The following is a 24,884-nucleotide window of genomic DNA, read 5'->3' as shown; positions in this document are numbered from 1 at the left end:
CAGCACTCTCTTCTTTGGTTGCTTACCCAAAGTTCAAGCCTCTCTGGATCACCTAGAGGAAAACTTCATACAAAGAACAACTAAAGCTTATGGGTTTAAAATACTTAATAGCTTTATCATGGCCTGTAGTAAAAGGTCTAAAATTAGGATAAAGAGTAATACAAAATGCATACTTTATAAAATAAATATATATAACGAAACACTTGAAACTATCGCCTTATTGGATGAGATATGAACCTTTTAATAATCAATTTTATTAACTAATTTCCTTTTTATTAAACTGCACTAGTTCCCATGAGAACAGGGCACCCGGTCGCGGCTCTCTGTGGACAAATTAGTTATTTAGTCGCTCCCCACCACCACCACCATTTTACAAATATGCAAAAAATTAAAAAACGAGCGAGTTTATCTGATGGCATACAGACTACTGGAGACTAACATCAAGCACTATCAACCAACTCACCGAGCTGCAGTATTCTGTGGTCAGGTCTCTCTCCGAGTCAGAGAGCTCCACAAGTGGTCAGCCCGCACAGTAGACAGGCGCCGAAGTGGTCAGAGATGCGCCAGGCTGACCGCTGGGGAGAACTGGGTGGAAGGATGGAACACAGAAGTCTCCCTCCGAGAGCTCCACCAACATGTCATATTTCAACCCATTTTTATGATAAATGCACTGGGTTTTACACCCATCGACATATACCCTATTAATAATTTTACTGTATTACAAATAAATTTCATGGTTAAACAGTTCATGTTAACATGGTGGTTAGCTAGCTACGTTGATAACTCAGCTAGTGCAAAAGCAGCAGTGACCTAAAATACATAAATATAATTTTACTTACCGAAAAAAATGAAGTGGAGACTCCTTGGACGCTCTATTAGTGCAATTAATACCACAGCAAGTCATTTTGTCCAACAATTGCACAAAAAAATCCAAAAACGAATACACAAATGCTACGACTACTGGTCTAAGTTCAGAGACTAAAAATCGTGGAACAGTTTTCAGGCGAGACCGAGGCTCAGACTGAGCTACTGAGGCCTTTCCACAGAGCTAGCTCTGTGGTCACGTGGGTCTGATGCTCATTAATTATACAGAATTTTTAAGCATTTAATACACTTAAACAGAAGTGACAAAAAAAGCACCCCACTCAGAGTTGTCATGAGTGTAAACTAGATCAATTAAACCAAAAACATGTGTTGGTACCAGGCTGTAAACATGTTTATTTCTGCTGTGAAATTGGTATTTTTAACATGGGAGTCAATGAGGATTTGCTCGCTTCTGACACCAGCCCCCAGCAGATGAAGGTGGAACTGCAATTTATTTCACTTCCGCATTGACCTCAATTTCAGACCCGCATTGTGGGGGCTTGGTCACACCTCCCACCGTTGCTCTCAAACCCCCACCCACCCCCTAGGGGCCTCTGGTTGAGGGGTGCCTTGAAAGACAGGACAAAACTGTAAATCAGTAACACCTGTTACTAGGATGACCTTCCAAACACACATGGCTTAAATACAAAAACACTGAGTTTAGGAAAATATGGCGCCCGTTTTGCCTCTTTATAAGATGAAAATGTGATTTACTCATATATTTAATACATTTGTAGTGGTCTCTAGTAGGAATGAATGCCTTTTAAGTCCTTCTCTGGAGAAAAAAGCTCCTGTTGGAGGACATGGGTGTCAGCTGGAGGTGAAAGTGACAGAACACAACAGGATAAGGAGTCTTATTTCCCGATATCTGGACATCTCGCCTCAAACTGGATAACTGCAAAATGACGACCACTGACTCTGTTTGCTTTGCAACGTTGATGTTTTATCGCCACAAATAACTGAAATAGTTCTAATGTGTGGTGGAGTTACTAATGCTAACGGGTAGCTTCTACTAGCTGGGACGTTCTCTGCGGTTTCCTGGACGCTAAACCAACAACAGCCTTCTCGCGACGAGTCAAGATGGGTGAGTCCATGAATGCTAACTCGGTGTGACGTCGATCTGTCAAGCCTTCCAAATCCTGGAGTTTCGTCACCTATTTTCCATCAGAAGCCAATGCAGGAGATAGGTGCAGGAGAATATTTTCATGTTCAGCCTGCATGTTAATCTCAGAGTGACAGATTATAATCAGAAAAATGTCTTTTTAAATGTTTCTTCAGTGGAGTTGACCTTTAATTAATTTCTCTGTATGAATTTCAAAATTAAAATAATGGTGTGATGCAAGTGCAAAATAAAAGTAAATCTCCGGTTCCGTCGTGATGTAACATGAGGGCAGTTGGTTCAGTTGAACGGTGCAACAAAAGACTTTGTTTATAATGAGGTTACATAATGGGCTTGTATTTGATCCTTCACTAAAACTGTAAGATCATTTTTTGTTTTGCTCGGTCAGAGATCGTTTAGGTATGACGACTGGGTGGGATCATGATCGCTGAACATGAAGGATCTTATTTTGGTAACTCAATGTGACATGACACTGTACACAGTCTAACTTATGTTTATGAATACGACAGACATCACCAATCGAGCCGTTATTCACAATGATCAGCTAAATCAGTGATCGGCTGATCTGAAACTTCAAGCACAGATTTTGTTGTTTTTTACACCACTGCCAAGAATCAATTAAAAAAAATCTACTTTTCCTGTCCATCAAGTACATCAGAGCTAAGCACCAAGTCACACTGACTATAATAGACCTTCCATGTAAAAGATTTACTTCCAGAATTATAATTTTGTTTCTTCTAATTTTCTAATCTTTATTTTCCTGCATCTATTTAATTATAGTTTAGATAAATCAGAGCTGGTCAATACCTGCCAGACAGAGCTGTGCAAGAATCAGAAATCAACATCAGCCCTCAAAACCGGACTCTTTGCATCTCTAGATAGTGTTGTTTTTACAATTTACAAATGAAAAATACTCCAAATAATTTTTTGCATAACGATTTCAAATAAAAGGGGCTAGCCTTGCCTGAGAAAGTCCAAATATTAAATATATTAGCAAGCAGGAGGGACAGGGATAATCAGGATGCTTATTCGTGAACAACTGACTGCTGCTAAATTATCCTAGGTCTTTGAAGTTTCTGCAGGATGACATACTCATAAAGTCACCAAATCTGGAATTAAAACTGCAAATGAACCAATCTGGAAATATACCAAGACCCGTCACACTCAACAACAAATATAGTGCTTTAGTGCAGCAACACTTAAAAACATGTGCTCATGCAACACCGGAATACCTCATGCCCCAATGAGCAGTAACATTTGCATGGTTTCTCTCATCCACAACAGAATTCAAGGTTTAGACAATCCAAGTAATCTGGACTTCCCGTTGGGACAAAATGCTAGTCCGTTTGCAAAGGAAAAGACGATAAACAACTACGTGAGTGTACTCTGCTGGGTCACTGGCTTCAGGAACGTGGAAAAGAGGGCAACAATTAAGCAAAACCACATTAAAACTGAGACTAATGGAAGGTGATCTGGATTTTCAGACTAAACGTGGACCTGGTCTTGACTTAAACTGTAATAAGTAAAGTTAAACAGTCATTTGAGGGGGGAAAAACGTTAAAACAAAATATTTTTGTAGTTAAAATATTGTTTTTCTTTTATGTCTTAAACTTATAAAACGTTTTTTAAAACAAAAGGTACAATTAGTGTTACTAATCCATTCAATTACCTTTCAATCAATTAATCGAACACTTATTTTAGGATTTGAACTCATTCAATTAAAGCCTTGTAGTTAACACGGACAGCCTAATGGACATGTCCAGACATTCCTCCTTCCCAACTTCAGCCCCAACATCTCCTATGCTCCCCCAAACGCGTAAAAGCCGCGCCTCCCCACAAACCATCAACTCCCCGAGACGTTTAATGTCTTACCTGTTAAATAGCATGGGTTTTAGCCGTTTTAGTACAGGAAAAAGTTCCCCCGGTCTCGTGAGCGTACCTCCACGCGAACTCAGCTCCAACTTGATCCAGTAAGGTAGGCTACTGGACGCTCAGCTCCTCCTTTTCCTCCTCCTCCTCCTCCTCGCATGAGGTCATCTGTAGGGAGGATGCCAGCAGCTTGGGAACGAAGTCCTTCATCCTCTTTTTTCCCGGAAATCTCAACAGACACGACCAGATCTGATCAGACATTTATTTATTTGAATGAAAAAGGGTTAAAAAATAAAACAAAGTAAAAAAAAAATTATACGCGCGCGCACAACAGCAGTCATTTTTATATCAATTTTCCAAATTACACCTTTTTATTATTTACTTCATATGACGTCACTCAATATAATTTTTGATTTATTTTGTTTAAATTGGCTTTTATGTGAATTCTCAATTCCTCAAAAAAAATTATTACATTTAGGGGAAACTTGCTCCTGCACACCTGACTTGAATCAGCGCTGATTAGCCAGGTTACTGGCTCTTAAACACAGGTGACTTAATCAGGTGTGTTAGAGCAGGGAAACACTGAAAACATTTTAGCCAGTGGCCCTTCAGGAACTGATTGAATACACTTGATCTGTGATCTCCAACTCTGGTCTTAGACAGCCAGATCCAGTGAGTTGCCTGCACCAACACACCTGATTTGAGTCAGTCGGTGATTAACAGGCTTCTGCAGAACTTGATCTGCTGAACAGGTGATTAAGCCATTGAATCAGGAGTTGGAGCAGGGAAACAACTAAAACATGCTGGAGAGGCCTTAGTAAAAGTTTCTGGGGAAATTATTTCACCTTCTTTTTGCAGCAAACAGTCCAGAGCTGAGCTAGTCTCTATGAATTCTGTGTTTATTTATCCTCTAATGCATTTCTTTCTGTTTCCTTATTTTTACATATTTGCATCCTTTTAAAACGTAGGCGTGATACGGTTGGAGGCTTGGGGAAAGCTTGTAGTTGGACTTGGAAGGCTGCCTTTCCGTGTCTTGGCCCATCACTTGGCCAGATTATCAACGGGAGCCTCAGCACAGGTGTGGTCCCAGCTGCTATGAAAGCAGCAGTTGTTCGGCCGACCCTGAAGAAACCTGGTGCAGATGTCTCTGTGGTCGAAAATTACAGGCCTATCTCTACCCTGCCTTTTACATCAAAACTGCTTGAGAAAGTCGTTTATCAGCAGCTGGTCTCACATTTAGCTGACTCTGATCTGTTTGAGGTTTTCCAATCAGGGTTCAGGTCTGGCCATAGCACAGAGTCAGCTCTACTGAGGGTCTTAAATGATATCTATCTATCACTAGATCAGGGTACATCTGTGGTGCTTCTGTTGTTAGACCTGACGGCAGCCTTTGACACAGTTGACCACGCGATTCTACTCGATCACTTGGAACGATGGGTTGGGATCAAAGGGTCAGCTCTGGATTGGTTTAGATTGTATCTCCACAACAGGACATTCTGTGTTAAACTGGGTGATGTTTTTTCTTCTTGGGAGGGGAACCTCTGGGGGGTCCCGCAGGGATCGATCCTTGGTCCTCTTTTATTTGCAATTTATCTGCTTCCTCTGGGGGTCAATCTTTCGTAAACATGGCCTATCATTCCATCTCTATGCTGACGATTACCAGATTTACTTTCCATTGTGTCAGGAGAAAGGTCTCTCTATCCAGTCCTTTGTGTCCTGTCTTAATGAGGTAAAGTCTTGGTTAATGGCCAACTTTCTGCATCTGAATGAGGGAAAGACAGAGCTCATTGTTTTTCAATAGCAGGGCTGTGGGTCGTTATGTTGATCTTGGCCCTCTTTCTCCCTACTTAAAACCAGTTGTCACCAGTCTGGGGGTGAAAATTGACGCTGGACTTAAATTTGATGCTCACATGAACTCTGTGATCCGGTCCAGTTTCTTTCACCTGAGACGCCTTGCAAAAATCAAGCCTATGCTGTCAAGAGCCCACCTGGAGCGGGTACTCCATGCTTTTGTAATTTCTAGGCTTGATTACTGCAGCTCTCAATATGCAGGGTTGTGTCAGTCATCACTGCGTCGCCTACAGGTTGTGCCAGATTCCTGACTGGGACCAGGAAACGGGACCACATCAGTCCGGTTCTGGCCTCCCTGCACTGGCTTCTGGTCTGTTATCGTTCACACTTCAAACTCCTCGTCTTTGTTTACAATTTCTTCCAGGGTGGTGCTCCACCCTATCTGGCCACACTCCTGAACAGACATTCACCATCACGCGCTCTGCGCTCCTCTGACCAAGGCCTGCTCGCTGTCCCTCGTTCTAGGTGCCGTACTCGCGGGGACCGGGCTTTCTCAGTCCTAGCACCGTCACTCTGGAACCAGTTGCCACCCTCAGTTAGGCTGTCACCATCTCTGCCAGTCTTTAAGAGTCACCTAAAAACCCACCTCCTCCACTTGGCGTTCCCTGAACGTGTTTGAATTCGGCCCTCTTTTATGTTGATTTTATTTCCCTGTTTTCTTTGGTTTCTTTATCCCTTGTTTTACCCATTTGTCTTCTACTTCAGTGTTTTACCTTTTTGCACTATTTGAATTGCTTTTATTTTCGATTTATTCATCATGTTTCACATTTCTCATGTACCATGTTCAGCGCCTTGGGCTTTCCAACAGGGAGGCACTTTATAAATAAAGTTTTGATTGATTGATTGATTGACTTTGTGCTGAGATTATGTCACCGAACAGAAGGAATCTTTGTTTACTTCAAAATAAAAGCTCAAGGCATTCTTGGTATAAAATTACAAATTGATTTTATTTTAAGTAATTCATTTACCTTTTAATCAAAACAGTGGAACCAGACATCTGATTTTTAGATTAAATCAATTTACTGTAGTTCACTTTTATTGATTTTAGACTGAAATCGTGGTTTTAAGAAGCAAATTCACTAGATTTGTTGTAGAAGATACTTAAATACAGCCTGGTGAACTAGACCAAATTCTTGCTTTGCAAAGTGTAAATAATATGATTAGTCTGGCTAGTCAGGTTAACTTAAATACAGTTTCTGCAACCCTCTGGTCTTTTCTGCAGCTCACTGTGACCACAGTGACCTCATGTGGTAATATTTCATGCAGTTTGAAGAAAGCTGCATCATAGTTCCATCCTATTTTCTGTCATCTTTTGGAGTGAGGCCGTCTCTCAGGTCAGTGGGGCTCCAATGGATGGGCACATACTGGCAGTCCACAGGTCAGAGGACCACCGACTGCTCTGAGTCCCCAAGCAGAGCCAAGGAGGTCTCTGAACTCCACACACAGATGGTATCAAAGGCATGCATGAGCGGCAGGAGCCTCCCTGAGAATTTCAGGTCAGCACATTGTGTTTACGAGGCAATGGCTGCTAACAAAGGAGCAGATATGTCTGTAGAAACAAGAACAAACAAGAAACTGGGTTCTGACGTGGCAAACACGCATTTAGACACTGTGGATGAAGCAGATTTTGGATTTTTACACCGAGTGGAACGTTCTTTTTAGTGATCAATCGCAGAGGTGCATCTTAACATGGATTTCTATCAAAATCCATAAACTCAAATTTGAAATAAAACAAAAACATTCGCATTTCTGATATTTTAAATCTTGAATTGTATCTTTTATAGTTAGCATGTTGTATAAAAACCCACCAATGCATTTATCCTGTTACATAGGATATTTAATCTAGAGCATATTTGAACAAGTAAAACAATCATTCTGTGTGTGTGTGGTTCACTTGTACATTTAATTGTTTTATGGACTTTGAACTGCTATTATCAGTAATTGATACTTTTATTCTACCGAAATGTTTTTAAATAAATGTAACCTTTACTTCCCCTCATCTTTCGAACTTATATTTCTTGGGAACAATGAGGCTTCAAGCAAACCAGAACTTGTTTTGTAGTTTTAACGAACAGTTAAAAGCTGCAAAACTGAATGTATAAACTGAATAATATAATGTATAATAATTTTAGAAACTGACCATTTTGCATTAGAATCATATGGATAAAGAATAAAAAAAAACTCAAAACAGAAGATTTTTGTGAATTGTGCATTTTTATTTAAAAGTTTGCCCATCTCTGGGTTTGGGTGAAACCTAGATAAATTAGTTTGCTGCCATCTAGTGGTCATTTTATGTAGTTGCAAGAAGAAGAAACTGGAAAAGTTAGTTGCCACAAAGTTAAAACATTTTTTTTCTTATTTTTTTTACTAAATCCACAATAATTGCCAAGTGATACAGACGAATTCACTTAAAGTTTAAGCATCTTTTACTTCCCCTCTACAAACTTTACACTTACTTTAGCCCAAATGCCATCAGCTGGTGAATACAACTACATAATTTCTCATAGAACAAAGAAGCATGCTATAAATGCTGGCTTAAAAGCTTCTCATACAAGCAAAACACTAAATGAATGACACTTTTTCTTCTAAACGGTCTAAGGAATGCCTTGTTCTCATCCAACACCCTTCAGACCACCTGACAGTTCCCTCAGGAGTTTAACATCAACACTTCACGATGGCCGTCTCACAGCCCACTTGACACAGCTGCCACCCCAGGAGGCATTTTTAATTCCGATTCACCACTTCCTGGGCTGCTGGATGCAGAAGGACCGTGGGCTGTGAGGCTTCTCCACTGCAGGGAGCACCTTGTTGTGCCTCACGCTCACTGGGGTCTCAGGAAAGTTATGGCTCAGCTGCAAAATAATAAACAAAAAAAAATGCACACTCAGGAGTTTTATCCAAGAAAAGCCAGAGGCAGTGGCAATCATTCCACCTGGGTGGGTGGAACAAGGAGACCATGTTTGTTTACCTTGTCAAGAGTCCCTGTGAGAAGCATGCCAACTTGTTGCATCCTGCTGGGGGTGGAAAGAGGGCGGCTGCACATGTTTGGGAAGAATTCACTCAATAATGAAGAAAACGTCATTTACTTGTGTTAAAAACTGCATGAAGGTAATTTTCTCACCTCAGTTTTTCAGGCTTCTTTGCCTCTGTAGTCCCATGAGTGGCACCCTCCTCCAGAGTCTTCTTGGCCACTCGTTTTCCTCCTGCCTTCACTATCAACAAAAATACATTTACTATAAATAACCGTCATTTTTCTTTAGCTTATCTATTACTAAGTAGAAAAAAGGACAGTTAAATAGTTTTGTTTTATTTTGAAAATCCCCTTTTTTTATTTTCTTAAAGCTGCGCTCTGTTGCTTCACTGCGCCAGCAGGCGGTTAAACATTCGCAAAACTAACAAAACACGTTCATTTTGGTTATAGTCACTTTTTTCAATCATTGGAAGCGAAAAGTAAAGTTTGAAACAAAAAATGTTGGTTAAAAAATCTTTTTTTTTTTAAGAGAAGGCCGAGTCAGCGTTTCCCCCTGCACGCCTTTCTGGGTCAGACGGAGAAAAACAAAAACGCTTTTCTCCAAAATCACCCAAAAAACCGAAACTAAATAGTTTACCTGCTGGAGGGTGACCTGCTTTGAGTAAAGTGGTCTCCTTCGCTGCGGATTTGGAGAGTTGTTGCACCATTTTTGAAAAGTTTCCGCACCAAAAAGCGTCTGATCCGAACGCCCACTGGCTTGTTTGTTTTCAAACTTAGAGACGACGCCCCACCGCGTTACAGGAAACCACAGACACGCCTCTAAGCTCGTGCTTTTGTCTTTGTTTTAAACTCAACAGATGAGATTATTACAAGAAAATGAAACTAAAATGAGATGCGCATTTTATCAGGTTTGTTTTTTACGTGTGTGCAGGGTTACGTCATCAGCTGCTGGTTCGTTTTATCTTGAAATTTCAACCCAGTCTTGATTTTAATTAATCAAAAAAGAATGAAACTTTACTTGAAAAATATTCAGGTTTTTTTTGTTTGGTTTGTTTAATGCAAGGTTATTATTTTTTCTTTGCAGATTATGTGATTAAACTTGAGTTTACCTCAGAAATCCCCAACTGCAATTTAGAGAAATAAAAGATATTCCAAATTTAAAAATCTGCCTTTCAGTTAAATCTCTGAACAAACTGGCAGTTTAGACTCACCTCTTCTGCTCCTTGTGTCATCACAACCGGGAAAAGCGGAATATAACCACATCTTAAGGGCCAGAGAGAGCAGCTCTACTACAAGCCCCGCTTAGATATTGGAGCTTCTCAGCTTATAGCAGCTTGAGTGAGGGAGCTCCAGATTTCTTTCTTAAAGTGGTACTTTACTTATACATTTAATGCATTTGCAGTGGTCTCTGGTAGGAATGAATGCCTTGTAAGTCATTTGAATCAGTTTCGGCTCTCACTGGTGCCAATGAGAACCGAAACTGTCAGTGAAAAATAGATTAAAAAAAACTTTGCTAGTCTGTGTATTATTAAGAACACATTAAGTACTCGTTCAAAAAATTGTGCTCCCATATATTTTTGACCCTAATGGCCATCCGTATCTCTTACTCGAACACAAATATACAATTTTGCTTGCAATGATTTAGGTATACTGCCCCCTAGTGCCAGGAAACTGAAAAACAGTCATAATATTGATTTTACCTCAAAAGAAAGACAAGTTGACATCCTAAGTTTAATTATGGCCATTCCCATCTGTACCTGGTCGGCCTGGCCCAGATAGCATAGGTTGCTTACATATCTTGGTGACCTGCCTTTTTTCAGGATGCAACAAGACTGTTTTTCAGGCCTCTTTCTGAGGTGGTCTGCTTCAGGCTGACCAGGGCCAACACCCCCACTGCTGACAGCAAATTTACACCTTCCATTACAGCAAGCCTCTGATTGGTGGGTCGCATCAGCCCACATGGGCTTAAGGCAAGCTCAATTCATATCATTCATTATCATGCTGATTACCTAGAAGCTGAAAATGTCTCTGACTGCATTCCTTGCATACCTAAGCAAGGATGTGTGGAATCAACCGGGCCAGGCTGGGGCCGACTGGAGCTATCCGGACAGGGCCGACCAGGTACAGATGGGAATGGCCCATCAGATTGAACTCATACCAAACTGACAGAAAGGTACCTTTCTATAATTATTATTATTTGAACCGTTAAGCGCTGATTTTGCTTCATGCATTTTTTTCAGCCCACTCTGCTTGAAGCTTTTTTGATGTGAATATTTACATTTCGCGTGCATTGCAGGGATTACTGGTGATATAAGGCTACACCTTCATATTCTAACCTCTGAACTTGTGGATTTTAACATATTTTTTTTCTAGTGATGATTGTGAAAAGATGTGAACACACAGGTTTAAAAAGCAAAACTGACTTTATTTTCTCAACATGATTGTTATAATGCCATCTGTTTTTTCTGCACATATTTGTATAATTATATATCTTTAGAGCTTTAACGTGGCACAAGTTGATTCTTTTTTTTACTCAGTGGTGATATGTAAACCCGGTAATGCTGTATTCTTTTCTCTGTATTTACAATAAAATGAAAGAAATGTACACGACTCCATAGCATTACACAGTTTAAACACTAAGTACAGACACAATTTGATCCCTCTGTACAATCTAGCATTAGTTAATCTTTTATTTGTTTAACGATGAGTTCATGAACCATTTTGGCTTCAACACACGCACCCTCACATCTCGACTCTCTCCGCGGACCCTCGCTTACGCTCCTTTAACCATGCTACCACAATTACGAGTTCCTTGAAGAAAATAAAACTATCTACACACAAGAGGATGCACATCTCCTCACGGTAGTGTCCGTTATTGTCACTCAGACCCTCCAGCATGATTCCATCTTCTCCTAAATAAAAATAAAAAAACACATTCCTTGATTTCCTTCTTTGGCACACATCCCGTTTATCCACCTGTGACCACTCTGCTCCTCCACACACTCACATCCACTTTAAAACAAACACTTAAAAAGCCAAGTTCATGAAAAAAAGTTTTTTGTTCTTGTGCAGGATGTTCCTCCTCAAGCCCCGAGATGAGAACTGGGGTGGGTTAGATGTTCTCTTTATTTACACCCATGAGTCAGGGGAACCCGGGTACTGCTCTGCCCTGCAGGAAGGCCTCCGTGTGCTCGTGTAATAGTCCACATAGTTAGCAGTGGATTTCAGTCCGTGGGGCTGGTAGTCCACCGTGGGAGGGTAGGTGATGACTTCTTCTAAAAACGTGTCATCGTAGCCATGAGGATGCTGTAGGTACATTCTGTAGGTATCGTAGCTCCTCCTGTTGGGCTCTTCTGTGTAATAAACAGGCTGCAAGACAAAACAAGCAGGAAAAAAATATTATTCATTAAAGTTTTCATGAAATCACTCTGCTTGTCCGGTCTACAAAAATACACAAAGTTTAAACAGTTTCCTATTTATTATTTTCTAACTGCTGACTGGTACAGCTGCTGCCTTTTTGCGGGGTACACCCTGGACAGACTGCCAGTCCATCGCAGGGCAACACAGAGACACACAGGACAAACGACCATGCACACACACACCTAAGGACAATTTAGACAAACCAATTAAAGTTAAAAAGTCCCATTAGTTGTCACACACACAGGTGCGTGCGCGAAATTTGTTCTCCGCATTTGACCCATCCCCTGGGGAAGCGGTGAGCTGCAGACACAGCCGCGCTCGGGAACTATTTGGAGGTTTAACCCCCCAATCCAACCCCTTAATGCTGAGTGTCAAGCAGGGAGGCATTGGGTCCCATTTTTTTCAAAGTCTTTGGTATGACCCGACCAGGAATCGAACCCCTGATCTCCCAGTCTCAGGACGGACACTCTACCACTAGGCCACTGAGAAAGGTATTAACTTTTAATACTAACAATTAACCTAACAGTCATGTTTTTGGACTGTGGGAAGAAGCCGGAGCACCCAGAGAGAGCCCACGCATGCACAGGGAGAACATGCAAACTCCATGCAGAAAGATTCCAGGTCGGGACCCAAGACCTTCTTGCTGCAAGGCAACAGCTCTAACCACTGCACCACCGTGAAGCCCCGCCATTGCCTGATCTTTTATAAAAATGACACGATTGGGTCATACTACCGCCATGTTCTGACCACTTATAAACGACCGAAGGGTCCCTGATGTCGCCACGGCGTTGCGGCAAATTGATGGCACTGTTTTGTAAAAACGGCTTCTGTTATTGCCTGAGAAGGCTTCATCTGTAAAATGAGCTAAAATGCTTTGAAGACAGGTTTTGGGTAGAAGAGTTTGAGAAAGCTCTGTCTGTGTTTATTAGTGTAAATGTTTTGATAGCCTGTTTAACTTGGAAGCCAGAAAGGGGACAGATCTGTGCTGACGTCCCAGCCGCTCTGACTGTTTTATTGCTATTTTACATAGAGGAGCTTGAGGAAGCTTTGTTCGTGTGATGCTGTTAAAATGTTTACAGAAGGTACTCAGGTCAGTACCGGTGTCCCTCACTCTGTTACAGCTTTCTAGAAGCTTTGTTTGTATTTTTTTTATTGCATGTCAAAGCAGAATGAGGACTTACCTTCTCCTAACCCGGCGTGTGTTTGTTCAGAGAAATCCGTTTAGTAAAGGCGTCTGTGGTTAGCTGCTAGTGTTCAGTTTGTTAAAGCTTTGTGAAATCAGCAATGTCATCAGTTTTTTTATGTGAAATTCAAAAGTCACTCATTCTAACTCTCAGACGTTCCTAAAACCCGTGTTTATTTTACTACAGAATTTCCATCAAAAATTCCTTGTCCATTTGTCTCCGGACATTAATGCAACAGGGTTGTCACGGTAACCGGTGTAGAGGTAAACCCCGGTAAAAAAGTTGACAATAATAATAACCGTCTTGTTTTTTAAAAAAACTATATTATCTCGGTGGGTTTAGCGTGGCTGCGGTGTTGGCGCGGTGACCCTTACCAGCCACCGTATCATCTGCTGAAGTTGCCGGCGGCACATGCGCGCTTTGTTGTTTACAACCAAAACTTTCTTGAAGCTAAAGCTGAAATAATGGCCAAAGGAGGAGACGGCAGCGCTCAGGAGGACATTTATTATCCCTCAAAGAAGACAAAGTCCGAAGTATGGGCATATTTTAGATATTTGAAGAATGCAGAGGGACAGTTGATAGAAGACGGCTATCCTGTTTGCAGCACATGCAGAAAAAGAGTCTGTGAAAGGCAGCAACGCTTCAAATCTCATGACACATCTGCGTGACCATCACCCACAACTCTACAGTAAACGCAAGGCAAGCTAACGTTAGCATTTTAGCTAAAATGCGTGATCCGAGGATTTGGGTTGAGGGAGAATGCAACGAGTCGCTATATAAAGCAGCCGCAGCGCCGCTACCTGCATATAAACCGTGTCACGGACACCGCCATATTGAAATGACGCTATGCATTACGGAGCTCCCAGGGGCAGATAAGAGTTGGTCTCTCTCCGAGAATAATTATGAATTTAACAATGATTACTGCCTGATGACATTTTCCCACATCTACAAAGCTCACTGGAAGGACACAAACCGAGGACAATATTTTCCTGATATAGGGTTTATTACTCAAGTAAAGGTAAAAAAGTATCTGATTAGAAGGCTACTTGAGTACTGAGTATCATCTGATCTAATATTTTTTAAATGATGACATCAAACAAACATAAAATAAGAAGTTATGGGCAAATATTGGTATTTTACAGACTAAAGGGGAAAAATGTAAACAAATAAACAACATAATTACAAAATAACACATTTTAGGCAAAATTTAGACACAAACTGAGGACAATATTTTCCTGATATACAGGGTTTATTTAGTTGTTGGAAAATGTAATACGTTTGAAAAAATACCGCGATAATACCGAAAACCGTGGTAATTTTGGTGACGATAACCGTGAGGTTGAATTTTCACACTGTGACAACCCTACTCGTAACAGACCGGTGAGACAAAATATGAAGGTTTTTTTTTCTTCTTAGTGCCTCATCTTTCTCCTCTTCCTCCTCACTGTGCCTGTTATCAGAGTGGGCACACATGGACATGTCCTACAGTGACAGGTCCCTGAGACACGACAGGACATCCCAATCCCAGCAGTCACGATCACTCTTGCACCAACAAAGGCTGAAGCCTATTCCCAGCACCGCCACTGGAATCTGTGCCACATTCTTTGTGTTAGTCAACCGAGGTAGAAGAGCTGCCCGTCATCACAAGATTTAGATCACTACATTTCAAACTAGGTCAAAGACCTGGAAAAAATATCATTAAATGTGGTAAATCTGGGATTTTTATGGAGAATTATTATATTCACCTGTGTTCTTCTGGGCTCTTCCCTTGTGGGCGATGAGTAGTAATACGAAGACGGTTTTCCAGACCCTGAAGAAGGGAAAAAAATAACAACAAAGTGAATTTTGCTGTAAATCAAATGGTATGACTTAATCCAAAACACCTCCTTTCATATCAGTGGAAGAGTCTGCACATCCCCAAAGGGCAAGTGTCTGTATTTAGATAAAGCGAGATCAAGAAGCACCGTGCTATGCAGGAGAGAAATAACACATAATAATAGAGTCCGCCTCTGCTGCTGCGTTGTTTATATAACCCACGGGACGGATATTTTCATTGGCACTTTATCAAACTGGTGGAATCCAGAAACTCAATTTCCACTTCCACATGTAAAACATAATTTGTTGAGGCTACGGCTCATTTTGTTTACTCAGCCTGCCCTTCCTCCACCCCCGCCCTCCTGCTCCCACCAGCCAGCGTGGGCTGCCGAGGGCTCTCGTCAGGCTGTAGATCGTCTGGGTGCCAGCTCACTGCCCGTCTGTGAGCTGAGACTTGGACCTGCTGTTAATGACACCATTGTGAAGTGTCTGCCTTTAAAGCCTTGAAGAATTACTGCTAAAGTGCTCAGGGTTCAACTGGCTGACCGTCCCGGGGCCGTCACGCGTTGAGGGGAAATTATAAGTATGGTCTGTCTTGGCAGAAAAAAGGAGGCCGGGCGTAGGATCTGCTTGGAGCACGAGCAGGAATGGAGCAAAAACAGTCTGGTGCAGAGCTTCGAATGAGGTTTTGTACGGAACATTGATTAGATTTCAGATGAATACCTGTATACTGTTTTCTATGAATACTGCCGTCTCCTTGGTAATTATAAAACTGCATAGTTGACTGAGGTCTCTGATAGTCTCTGATGGTGTCTCTATGCTCTTTGACGCCCAGCATGGCAGGAGACGATGTGGCACTGGCGGCTGCAGAGAAAAATGAAAACAGGAATTCCTGCCTTTAATTCTAGAAAACATTCTGTTTCACTGTCCGGTTACAGTTAACCACACATTACCAGGGTGGGTGACTGGAGACATCTGAATACTGCTAGTGGGGAGGGCGGGCTGGGACTTGAACCTGTCCCGCTCGAGCGTCGACACAGGTGTGACGAAATGGTTTTGGTTCCACCCATCCTGTTACGGCAGCGAACAGACGGAAAACACGTTACCTGTTGCGCAATAACAAAATTCTAGAATCCACTTTACCAACCTTTTTATAGATGGCACGCAGATCCCTGTACTGCCACAACGTGTTCAGCACCTGAGCTGCAGATTTCACCACTTTCAGCGAGTACCTGGAAGATGGCACCAGTTAAAGGCCTCGCCCTTCCATAGAGCATCCGCTCGTTATATCAATACATTTGCTGTGGTCTCTAGTATGACTGGTCGTTCTCTGTGGAAAAACGCTCTGGTGATCCTTTTCCAGGAAGCAGAAGTTAAGACAGATCTATACTTCTCCGTCTGCATTGCGTAGCGTAGCGTAGACATGCCCACATCTTTAACTGTCCTTCCAAAGTGACAGAGACCGCAAGTCTCTGGTCAGGATGTCACTTTCTTTAAATTTGTCAAGACATGGAGAAGAGGGTTTTATGGAAAAAGTCAAACAATATAAACATTAATACAGCCATGACTTAAGGAGTTCAAAGCTAGGCAGTAACCTTTTCTTCGTGGACAAAAATGACGAGAAAAGTGGGTTTGGAGGTGGCGACCACATGGTGGAAGAGAAAGAGGGACTAATTTGTTTGTGTTAAAAAGTCTCTGAAATACATAAACACAAAATAAACACTTGTGGCTGCATAGGTGGCAGGATACCCCCAGATAAGTCCTACGCCCCCTGTTGTCCTGGCGGGGAATTGCTTTGTAACACTCCTCAGGTGACTGAGAAGTCCAAAAGGAAAACAGAGATTAGGCTTTGGCCAAAGGAGTGGGGGGCAGAATACGGCAGGATTTGGAGTCTTAATCGATATTATTCATGATATTCAGATAGCTTGTCTCTGACTGGCTAAAAGCAATGTGACTCTTCCACTGCCTCCATTCGCTTCGCAACACTGATGTGTTATCTCCACAAATGACACAAGCCTGAACCTGTTCCGCCATGTTGTGAAGTTAGCTTCTTCTAGCCGAATCGCTCGCTGGTCTCTCCTGCTGCCAAAATCAACAACAGCCTTTAGCCGAGGCTGCTGTGCGTTTTTCAGCCATCCTAGACAAATCTCTCATCATCAACAGATTCATGACAAAAAATGGTGAACGTGAAGGTGATTTACAGGTCTGTGGCTGTCCAGTGTGACCAACTCAGGGACAGCTTATTGAGCACTCTGACAAACAAATTCAGCCTCAAACAATCTGGGAGAAAACCTACGACTCAATCGACCAAGAAAAATACACCGAAGGAGTGACAAGAACAATGTCAAAGTAGCATTAGCAACATTAGCATGAGTGGAAGCCACACCTAGGAACATGCATGTGGACCACTGTTTTTGTTAGAACTACTGTCTTTTTCTCCTTTCACCATCGTTGCTTTGGGTATGTCAGCTAGTAAACCTTTGCTTTCGTAGAGCGAGATTTTGTGCAGTTTGGTTCACTGAAATCTTTGTCCTTACTAGGGATGCACCGATGGATCGGCATTTGATCCCAATCGGCCGATAGCGCCCCAATCGGTTTTGATCTGAGTTTTCAAAATAGATCAAAGCAGACCGATCAGGTAGGGTTGTCACGGTAACCGGTGTAGCGGTAAACCCCGGTAAAAAAAAGTTGACAATAATAATAACCGTCTTGTTTTTAAATAAACTATATTATCTCAGTGGGTTTACCGTGGCTGCGGTGTAGGCGCGGTGACCCTTACCAGCCACCGTATCATCTGCTGAAGTTGCCGGCGGCACATGCGCGCTTTGATGTTTACAACCAAAACTTTCTTGAAGCTAAAGCTGAAATAATGGCCAAAGGAGGAGACGGAGACGCTTCAAATCTCATGACACATCTGCGTGACCATCACCCACAACTCTACAGTCAACGCAAGGCAAGCTAACGTTAGCGTTTTAGCTAAAATGCGTGATCCGAGGATTTGGGTTGAGGGAGAATGCAACGAGTCGCTATATAAAGCAGCCGCAGCGTCGCTACCTGCATATAAACCGTGTTGCGGACACCGCCATGTTGAAATGACGCTATGCATTACGGGGCTCCCAGGGCAGATAAGAGTTGGTCTCTCTCCGAGAATAATTATGAATTTAACAATGATTACTGCCTGATGACATTTTCCCACATCTGCAAAGCTCACTGGAAGGACACAAACCGAGGACAATATTTTCCTGATATAGGGTTTATTACTCAAGTAAGGGTAAAAAAGTATCTGATTAGAAGGCTACTTGAGTACTGAGTATCATCTGATCTAATATTTTTAAATGATGACATCAAACAGACAAAAAATAAGAAGTTATGGGCAAATATTGGTATTTTAAAGACTTAAGGGGAAAAATGTAAACAAATAAACAACATTTAGGCAAAATTTAGACACAAACTGAGGACAATATTTCCTGACATACAGGGTTTATTTAATTGTGTGAAAATGTAGCACGTTTAAAAAAAATACCGTTATAATACCGAAAACCGTGGTAATTTTGGTCACAATAACCGTGAGGTTAAATTTTCACACCGTGACAACCTTAATACAGACCATTTTAGATTAGGTTACATTTCCTTTATTCCCAGATTATGTAGTTTGTAGCACTCATTATAATGTTGTAGAAAATTTCTGGCCAATCCACATGATCGGTATCGGTGATCAGCATTCTTTGATATCGGTATCGGCAGCAAAAAACCTGATCGGTGCATCCCTAGTCCTTACAGTGTGCCACCTCTCTGGAGTCCTTATGGTGTGATATGAAGTGGTCCTTTGCAGAGTTGAATGATTCTGGAAAGTAATCTAATCGAGATATTTTTTTTTCAATATTGTTATTTAATTCACAATTATTTTCTCAAGGGGTTTTTCTCATATTTTTTAACTAATGGAAAAAAAAACTATGTAACTGTACCGAATATAAACAAGTTTATGCATCTAAATATCATATCTACAAGTTTATTTGTCTACACGTACGTAAACACTCACAAGTAAAGACAAAATGTTATATCTGAAGGTGCAATCCTTTGCAGCCAGGAGCACATCCCTTGAAGGAGCATAGGTATTAGCATCGACTGTGAAAACTTATTTGCAGGAAAGAAGTGTGTCCCATTTATTTAAGTCTTTTGTGTTTAGAGTTTTTGACGTCTTGTCCATGCAGAGCTTCCATAGTTCAGTTACATCCATAGCTGCTAGCCAAAACTCAGTAAAGTTTAAGTCTCTTAGTTTTCTAGCTTTACTAAAATATCTGTCTGTGCCTATTTGATTGATGGCAGTTTTTACTTTTTATTAGACTCCAAATCTAATTATTTGGCACGTTCCTAATTCTTAATTTGTAAGAATGTAATTGGCGATATTAGCATTAGCATCCCTATTGGGTTTTCCATGTATATTAGCATTGCGCTAACCACTTACTGACAGTCAAATCGCAGCCTTTGCGAATATAAAACCTCCTTTTGTCGCACTGCAATTTAATTGCATATGCCTTTGATCGTTCAGCCCTAGCCCTAGTCCACAGTGTGATCCGAGCTTTCCGCGGTCGCTACTCACCAGCCAAGCTAGCTGAGTCAATGAACGCAATTTAACAGTGTGACGCAGATCTGTGTGGCTTTTTCTGACTCGAGCATTTCCAAGTCTGTTTCCTTTCAGCAGCTAATGCAGGAAATAGGGTTGAAGACTATTTTCACGTTCTGCATGCATGTGAAACTCAAGAGTGACTGATTGTATTAAAAAAACAAGTATACATTTCTCAGTGAGCTTCACTTTTAAAGGTCAACTTATTTCGAGAAGGGATTACGTTGTTATCTGTCTTGGTCAAATATTGCACAATCTCGAGCACTTCTCCAAGATTTTGAAGTATGTGCTGTGACATTCGGCCACAACTGCATTCAATTTTAGCTCAATATCTAAAAAACTTGCCTCAATACAGCCGTTTTTCTACCTTTTGACAGCAGATCAAAGATGTGGAATGAATTTACCTCTTCAACCTACATTTCACACTGTGGATAGTACAGGACATTATGACTGATAGAGGAGTGTGTCCTCGGTGTGTGTTAACCTGGAATGTTAGTGAACGTATAGCTGGAAGTGGCTGCACCATTCCACAGGGACGTTATACCTCACTGCACAGTAACACCTTCCCAGTGGCCATCAGTACAGATGAGAAAATCACAGATCCATGCTCGTGTGGCACACCTGTCTCCTCGGCTCTTGGTGATGTTGACCAGCTTCTCGATCCCGCCCGTATCGGCCAGGGCTTTTGCATTTTCCATGTTTTTGCTGGTGACCTCATGCAGGGTGCAACAGATGGCCGTCACAGTCTCATCTGACAGCAGGGAGGTGTTTCCTCCAGGGAGGCGGTTTACCAGGTCCCTCATTGCGTACTTCCCTGTAAAGGAAGGAGGGGAGACGAGGTGAGGCTCGTGGCTAATGCATAATAGCACGCTTTGTGCAGCGGAGGAAGTCGATGCACATGCAAGAACTTGGTGCAGTCCCTCCCTCCTGTTGTATTCTTGTTATGTAAATGGATTCCACGCTGACCTTAGCGGCAACGTGTGGCTTCTGTAGCAGGAAGGATGCATTAATTCTGCTTCACCCTGCAGTGTAGTAGGCAGTTTTCCTAAGTGACACTGTAAGGGCATTTTTAGAGTGTGCATGAGAGAGGATTGCTTCTCCATCTGTCCTTCTGTGCTGCAACCCAGCTGAAGAGGCTCAGCACTTGGGAGTTGCAAGTCAAAGACACGCACTCACTCACTCACTCACTCACTCACTCACTCACTCACTCACTCACACGCCTCTAACATCACCTTAAACAACTAAACCTCATTTTCCTTTAGCATCACCTCTGCTAGCATATGTTAGCCGATAAAAAACAATAAAGGGTTGCAGAAATGTTGTTGGAGCAAAATAAAGTTTTACTGAGATTTTTTTGTACACTGTTGTTTTTCTGATTGTAAACTTGACCTTCAAAAGAAATACTTCCATAGAGCAGATCTAAAACACCATTTCAGCTGTAATATTAGCTTGGATGGTAGAAAACAACACCGTGACTACCTGTCTGGAATGAGTAAATTAGATTTAATATGCATTTGTCTTCGCAGATTTAGCTGCTTAATCCATTTCTAGCCATCACCACTATTTGTAAAACTTTATATTTATTTATATTTCTGTTCAATCTGCAATCAGTGTTAATATATTTAGAATTATTGTCCTGTTTTATATTTTAACCTGATAGTCTGATGCTCTTGGGACTTTATTTATCATCCATCTTCCTCCTTATGTCCTCCAGGTCCTTCTGGCTAAATCGCCCAGTCTTCTGTATTGTCGTTCTGTATTATTTCACCATCATTCTTTCTTCAAGGAGACTTTTCTTTCTCTGATTTGTGAGCATCCAACATATTTTTTGAGTGTCTGTGTTACATTCCTGGTCATGTTTGTAAATGAGAAGTGGTTCTCAAACAGTTCACCTGAATAAATAAAGGTAAAAAAAAAACATACATTCTGTGTTCTCTATCTGATTCCATTTTCTTAGTTCTTCACTAATACACAGAGTAAATAAAAGCTTTATTTTAGTGAAGAACTAAAAACATGGAATTTTTAAAAATGTATGTACAGATGTATAATAGTGCTAAGATGTGCAAATGTTCCAAAATTCTTAAACTCTCATAAGTTTATTAGACTCTTGATCCATTGATGCAATTTGCAGAACAATCCTTCTTATTTTGTTAGCAGTGATTACGTTTACATGCGGCCAATATCCGGGTTATGATCGGGTTAAGGTCGGTATTCAGGTTTCTGAGTTGATCAGAATAACCCGTTTACAAGCATAAATAGAAAGAGTTACCCCTAACTTGCATAACCCGATTTAAATTACGGACGTTGGGGTAGCGTCAGGACGTATGGACTACGTCCAGACGCAATATGCGTATATTTCGCTGTCTCTGTACTTTCGGCCGTCAACAAAAGACATAATTATCATACTTTTCACCAGACCGATGAAGACAGAGGTTTCCTCGTCACTCCAAAAGTGTGGTGCTGTGCCGCGACTCGCCATGTTGCTCCCAACTTGTTTACTTCCGGTGTTCTGGTGCATACAAGACGTCTCGCTACTCAAAAGACCAAGATTCCTTGCGAACAGAGCATGCGCAGAACACACGCTTTGATGGGGATATCCCGATATGCGTTTACACGACCAAACATTCGGGTTAGAAAAGGGTTACCCCAGGTGTAGTAACCGGGTTTTTAAAAACCCGGTTATGAGCATATCCGGGTTTTTGGCGGTGTTTACAAGGACCTGTGGAACCGGGTTATTGTGAATATTCGGGTTTTAAAAGGGTTACTGGCTGCATGTAAACGCACTCACTGTGACACTGTCATCTGTTTACAATCATAATCACTTAGAAGAAATAAATGAGCCCCGCTAAGCCACAAATCAACTTTAAAACTGTTTGTGCATCCAGGAAGTAGCCCCTGACGTAACATGAGCAGAAACTTTAGCTCCTTATTAATCCAAACAGTCTTCACCTATAAGCTCTTTGTTCCTGATGTCCAACGCCATGTTCCTCAGCGCCGTGGCGACTGAACACACCACCCTGTCGTTGTCCATTCGCAGCAACTCCACCAGGATGGGCAGACCCTTCTCCTTACGAACAGCTGCTCGGATATATGCAGCAAACTGGATGCACAAAAGGTGTTAAATGCTTCAGAAAACCCTCTGCATCCCACAGGGAAACCGATGCAGTGTGCAAGATAGCATTTGTAAGAGCTGAACTGTTAAATTATGTTTACTGCATCCAAAAAGGAACAAGTTGTATGTTTGTGCTCTACCTTCCAGTTCCCAGCTGACAGGTTCTGGAGAGACCCGGCTGAACCCTCCAGAGTGGCAGGATTGGAGCTTTCCGCCAGCAGAGTCAAGTAGGGCTTAACCACAGAGGGGTGCCAAAGCATCTCCGCCCCTTTGGGAGACTTGGAGATCCCGGGAATTGGCCCCACACCGTCCCACTAAAATAAAGATTTTAGCCAAGTTACACGCTGGAAATCATTTCAGTGAACTATGTAGCAGAAACAGGCTTTGTGTTATTCTGTGCCGCAAACTGTATCTGAAACACTCACAGAGTCTTCCTGCAAGCTGTTTTTCTTCTTCTTTTTCTTCCTGCCCCAGCAGCTGGAGTCCATCTCCTTACTGGGCGACTCGCTGCCAAGTAAGCCGTCCACCTCCTGCCCTCCCATCAGTCGAGATGGCAACATCTCCAGCTCCAGACGATAAGACAGGTTTCTTAGAGTGCAAATGCAGTTCTCCACAATCTGGAGGACATGAGAAGAAAATGGGGTTTGGAGGGTGAGCCGCTAACATTGAGCCTTTTAGCATCACCACACAAAAAGCAATAATTATCATAGTAATTATCAATATTTCTATGTGCAGTTTAGTTGCAACAAGAACAAAAAAAAACATTCTTATAACATTTGATTCTTAGAAGAATATTTTGGCCATTTTGAAGCATTTTTCTGTTTAAAGATCATAAAAAAATTTGTTTGTTACCCATTAAAATTAGCTCCCTGAACAGCCTCGGTTTGGAGAAATGGCATTTATACTCACGGGAGTGATAGGCAAACTGTGCCTTGAAGATCAAAAAGTGAATATTTCATGTTTTACACAATATTGTCATAAACTTTAACTCTGGCTTTTCACCGAATGCAGAAGTGCCGTGTAACATAATAGACGAGTTTCCCCCCTGAGCTCCGCAGCGCGTCCCTTCTCACCAGGAGCTTTTCAGTGGGTCCTGCGAGGTCATGAAATTACTGGAGAATTTCAAGATCACACGTGACTTTGGCAGTTCACACGATAATATTTATGTTTTACTACAGCCGCTGAAGATTCACAGGTATTTTTACTAAACTAGAAATCTTTTATTTTGAAAGTTGCCGGATGTTTTACACTGCTCCAGTTTTTCCACTTCCTGTCTGGCCCAATCTGAACCGCTGAGCTTGATGTTTTCTGGAGACGTAGCAAGTAACAAATAGACTTGAGACATGAGTTCAGCAGAACGACGAACAATACACCATCATCTAGAATGGCAGCCGTCAGACGCTTATTACGCTTCGTGGACACTACGTGACGCTTAACTCTAATTTATTCTCTGTCTGCAGAGGTGCGGAGACAAGCAGTGCCATTATCTGTTGACACAAGGACAGACTATCTGTCAAACGCAACAAAAAACATGTTTGTGATTGGTCAGCCCAACAATAGCGGCAGTGGTGGTGGATGGACGTTCCACCAATGGTGCCGTCTTCTTTAGTTTCTCAAAATTAAAGCAGTTCCAGCTCAATGAAAACTCTGTCGGGCATTGCTCCTCGAGTGGACTGGTATTTATAAGTATAATTGTTTAATATTTTATTTAACAAAATAGGAAAAATGACTAAATCCATTATTTGTCCATTTAAATTCACACCTTCTTTAAGATGTTTTTATTCACAAGCTGAAGTTGATAGACTCGTCTACCAGAGACTTCACCCTCCAGAAGAAGTCTACGTTGACGTATAAAGTAGCCTTAGAAAGCCGAGGTTACACCAGCATCATCATTTACATTTCATTCTTTTCAGTTATTTCCAAAGGTAAATGTCACTATTAATAGCAGAATGTAGCACTTCTGGTGACACCGAGAGGTAAAAGCCCTGGCAATAAAGAACATTTAAAAAATCACTTTTGTGCTAAACTGAAGGGAGTGTAAAGGTTACACGTAA

At 41.6% G+C, this 24,884-nt stretch overlaps 3 protein-coding genes across 11 annotated transcripts in view; all 3 read right to left on the bottom strand.

Annotated features, from left to right (window-relative positions):
- The window catches only part of tanc1b (tetratricopeptide repeat, ankyrin repeat and coiled-coil containing 1b), a 143,998-nt gene extending 140,012 nt beyond the window's left edge, over window positions 1-3,986 (bottom strand). For all 4 annotated transcript variants that reach the window (XR_008564430.2, XM_015966599.3, XM_015966600.3 and 1 more), the window contains exon 1: window positions 3,857-3,986. The gene's annotated coding sequence lies outside the window, so the exon portion shown is untranslated. The remainder of the gene's footprint in view (window positions 1-3,856) is intronic.
- A 3,913-nt stretch (window positions 3,987-7,899) lies between these two features.
- dap1b (death associated protein 1b) lies at window positions 7,900-9,908 on the bottom strand. Its single transcript, XM_015966605.3, has 4 exons — window positions 9,313-9,908; window positions 8,826-8,916; window positions 8,673-8,739; window positions 7,900-8,556 (listed from the first exon to the last, which is right to left on the bottom strand). The coding sequence occupies exons 1-4, from the start codon at window positions 9,380-9,382 to the stop codon at window positions 8,440-8,442; spliced, it is 345 nt and encodes a 114-aa protein (XP_015822091.1). The 5' UTR covers window positions 9,383-9,908; the 3' UTR covers window positions 7,900-8,439.
- A 1,171-nt stretch (window positions 9,909-11,079) lies between these two features.
- LOC107390081 (plakophilin-4) overlaps window positions 11,080-24,884 on the bottom strand; it is a 120,475-nt gene continuing 106,670 nt past the window's right edge. For all 6 annotated transcript variants that reach the window (XM_015966609.3, XM_015966608.3, XM_070543961.1 and 3 more), the window contains 9 exons: window positions 23,256-23,447; window positions 22,971-23,144; window positions 22,668-22,818; window positions 20,340-20,532; window positions 16,242-16,326; window positions 16,048-16,165; window positions 15,818-15,958; window positions 15,025-15,089; window positions 11,080-12,044 (listed from right to left, as the gene is read on the bottom strand). In XM_015966609.3, coding sequence (XP_015822095.1) covers window positions 11,805-12,044; window positions 15,025-15,089; window positions 15,818-15,958; window positions 16,048-16,165; window positions 16,242-16,326; window positions 20,340-20,532; window positions 22,668-22,818; window positions 22,971-23,144; window positions 23,256-23,447 — 1,359 coding nt within the window. In that variant the 3' untranslated portion in view covers window positions 11,080-11,804. The remainder of the gene's footprint in view (window positions 12,045-15,024; window positions 15,090-15,817; window positions 15,959-16,047; window positions 16,166-16,241; window positions 16,327-20,339; window positions 20,533-22,667; window positions 22,819-22,970; window positions 23,145-23,255; window positions 23,448-24,884) is intronic.

This window comes from Nothobranchius furzeri, chromosome 14 (genome assembly GCF_043380555.1).
Source record: "Nothobranchius furzeri strain GRZ-AD chromosome 14, NfurGRZ-RIMD1, whole genome shotgun sequence".
NCBI lineage: Eukaryota > Metazoa > Chordata > Actinopteri > Cyprinodontiformes > Nothobranchiidae > Nothobranchius > Nothobranchius furzeri.
Note: the sequence above shows the minus strand (reverse complement) of the source record. Positions and strands in the feature narration are given on the sequence as shown.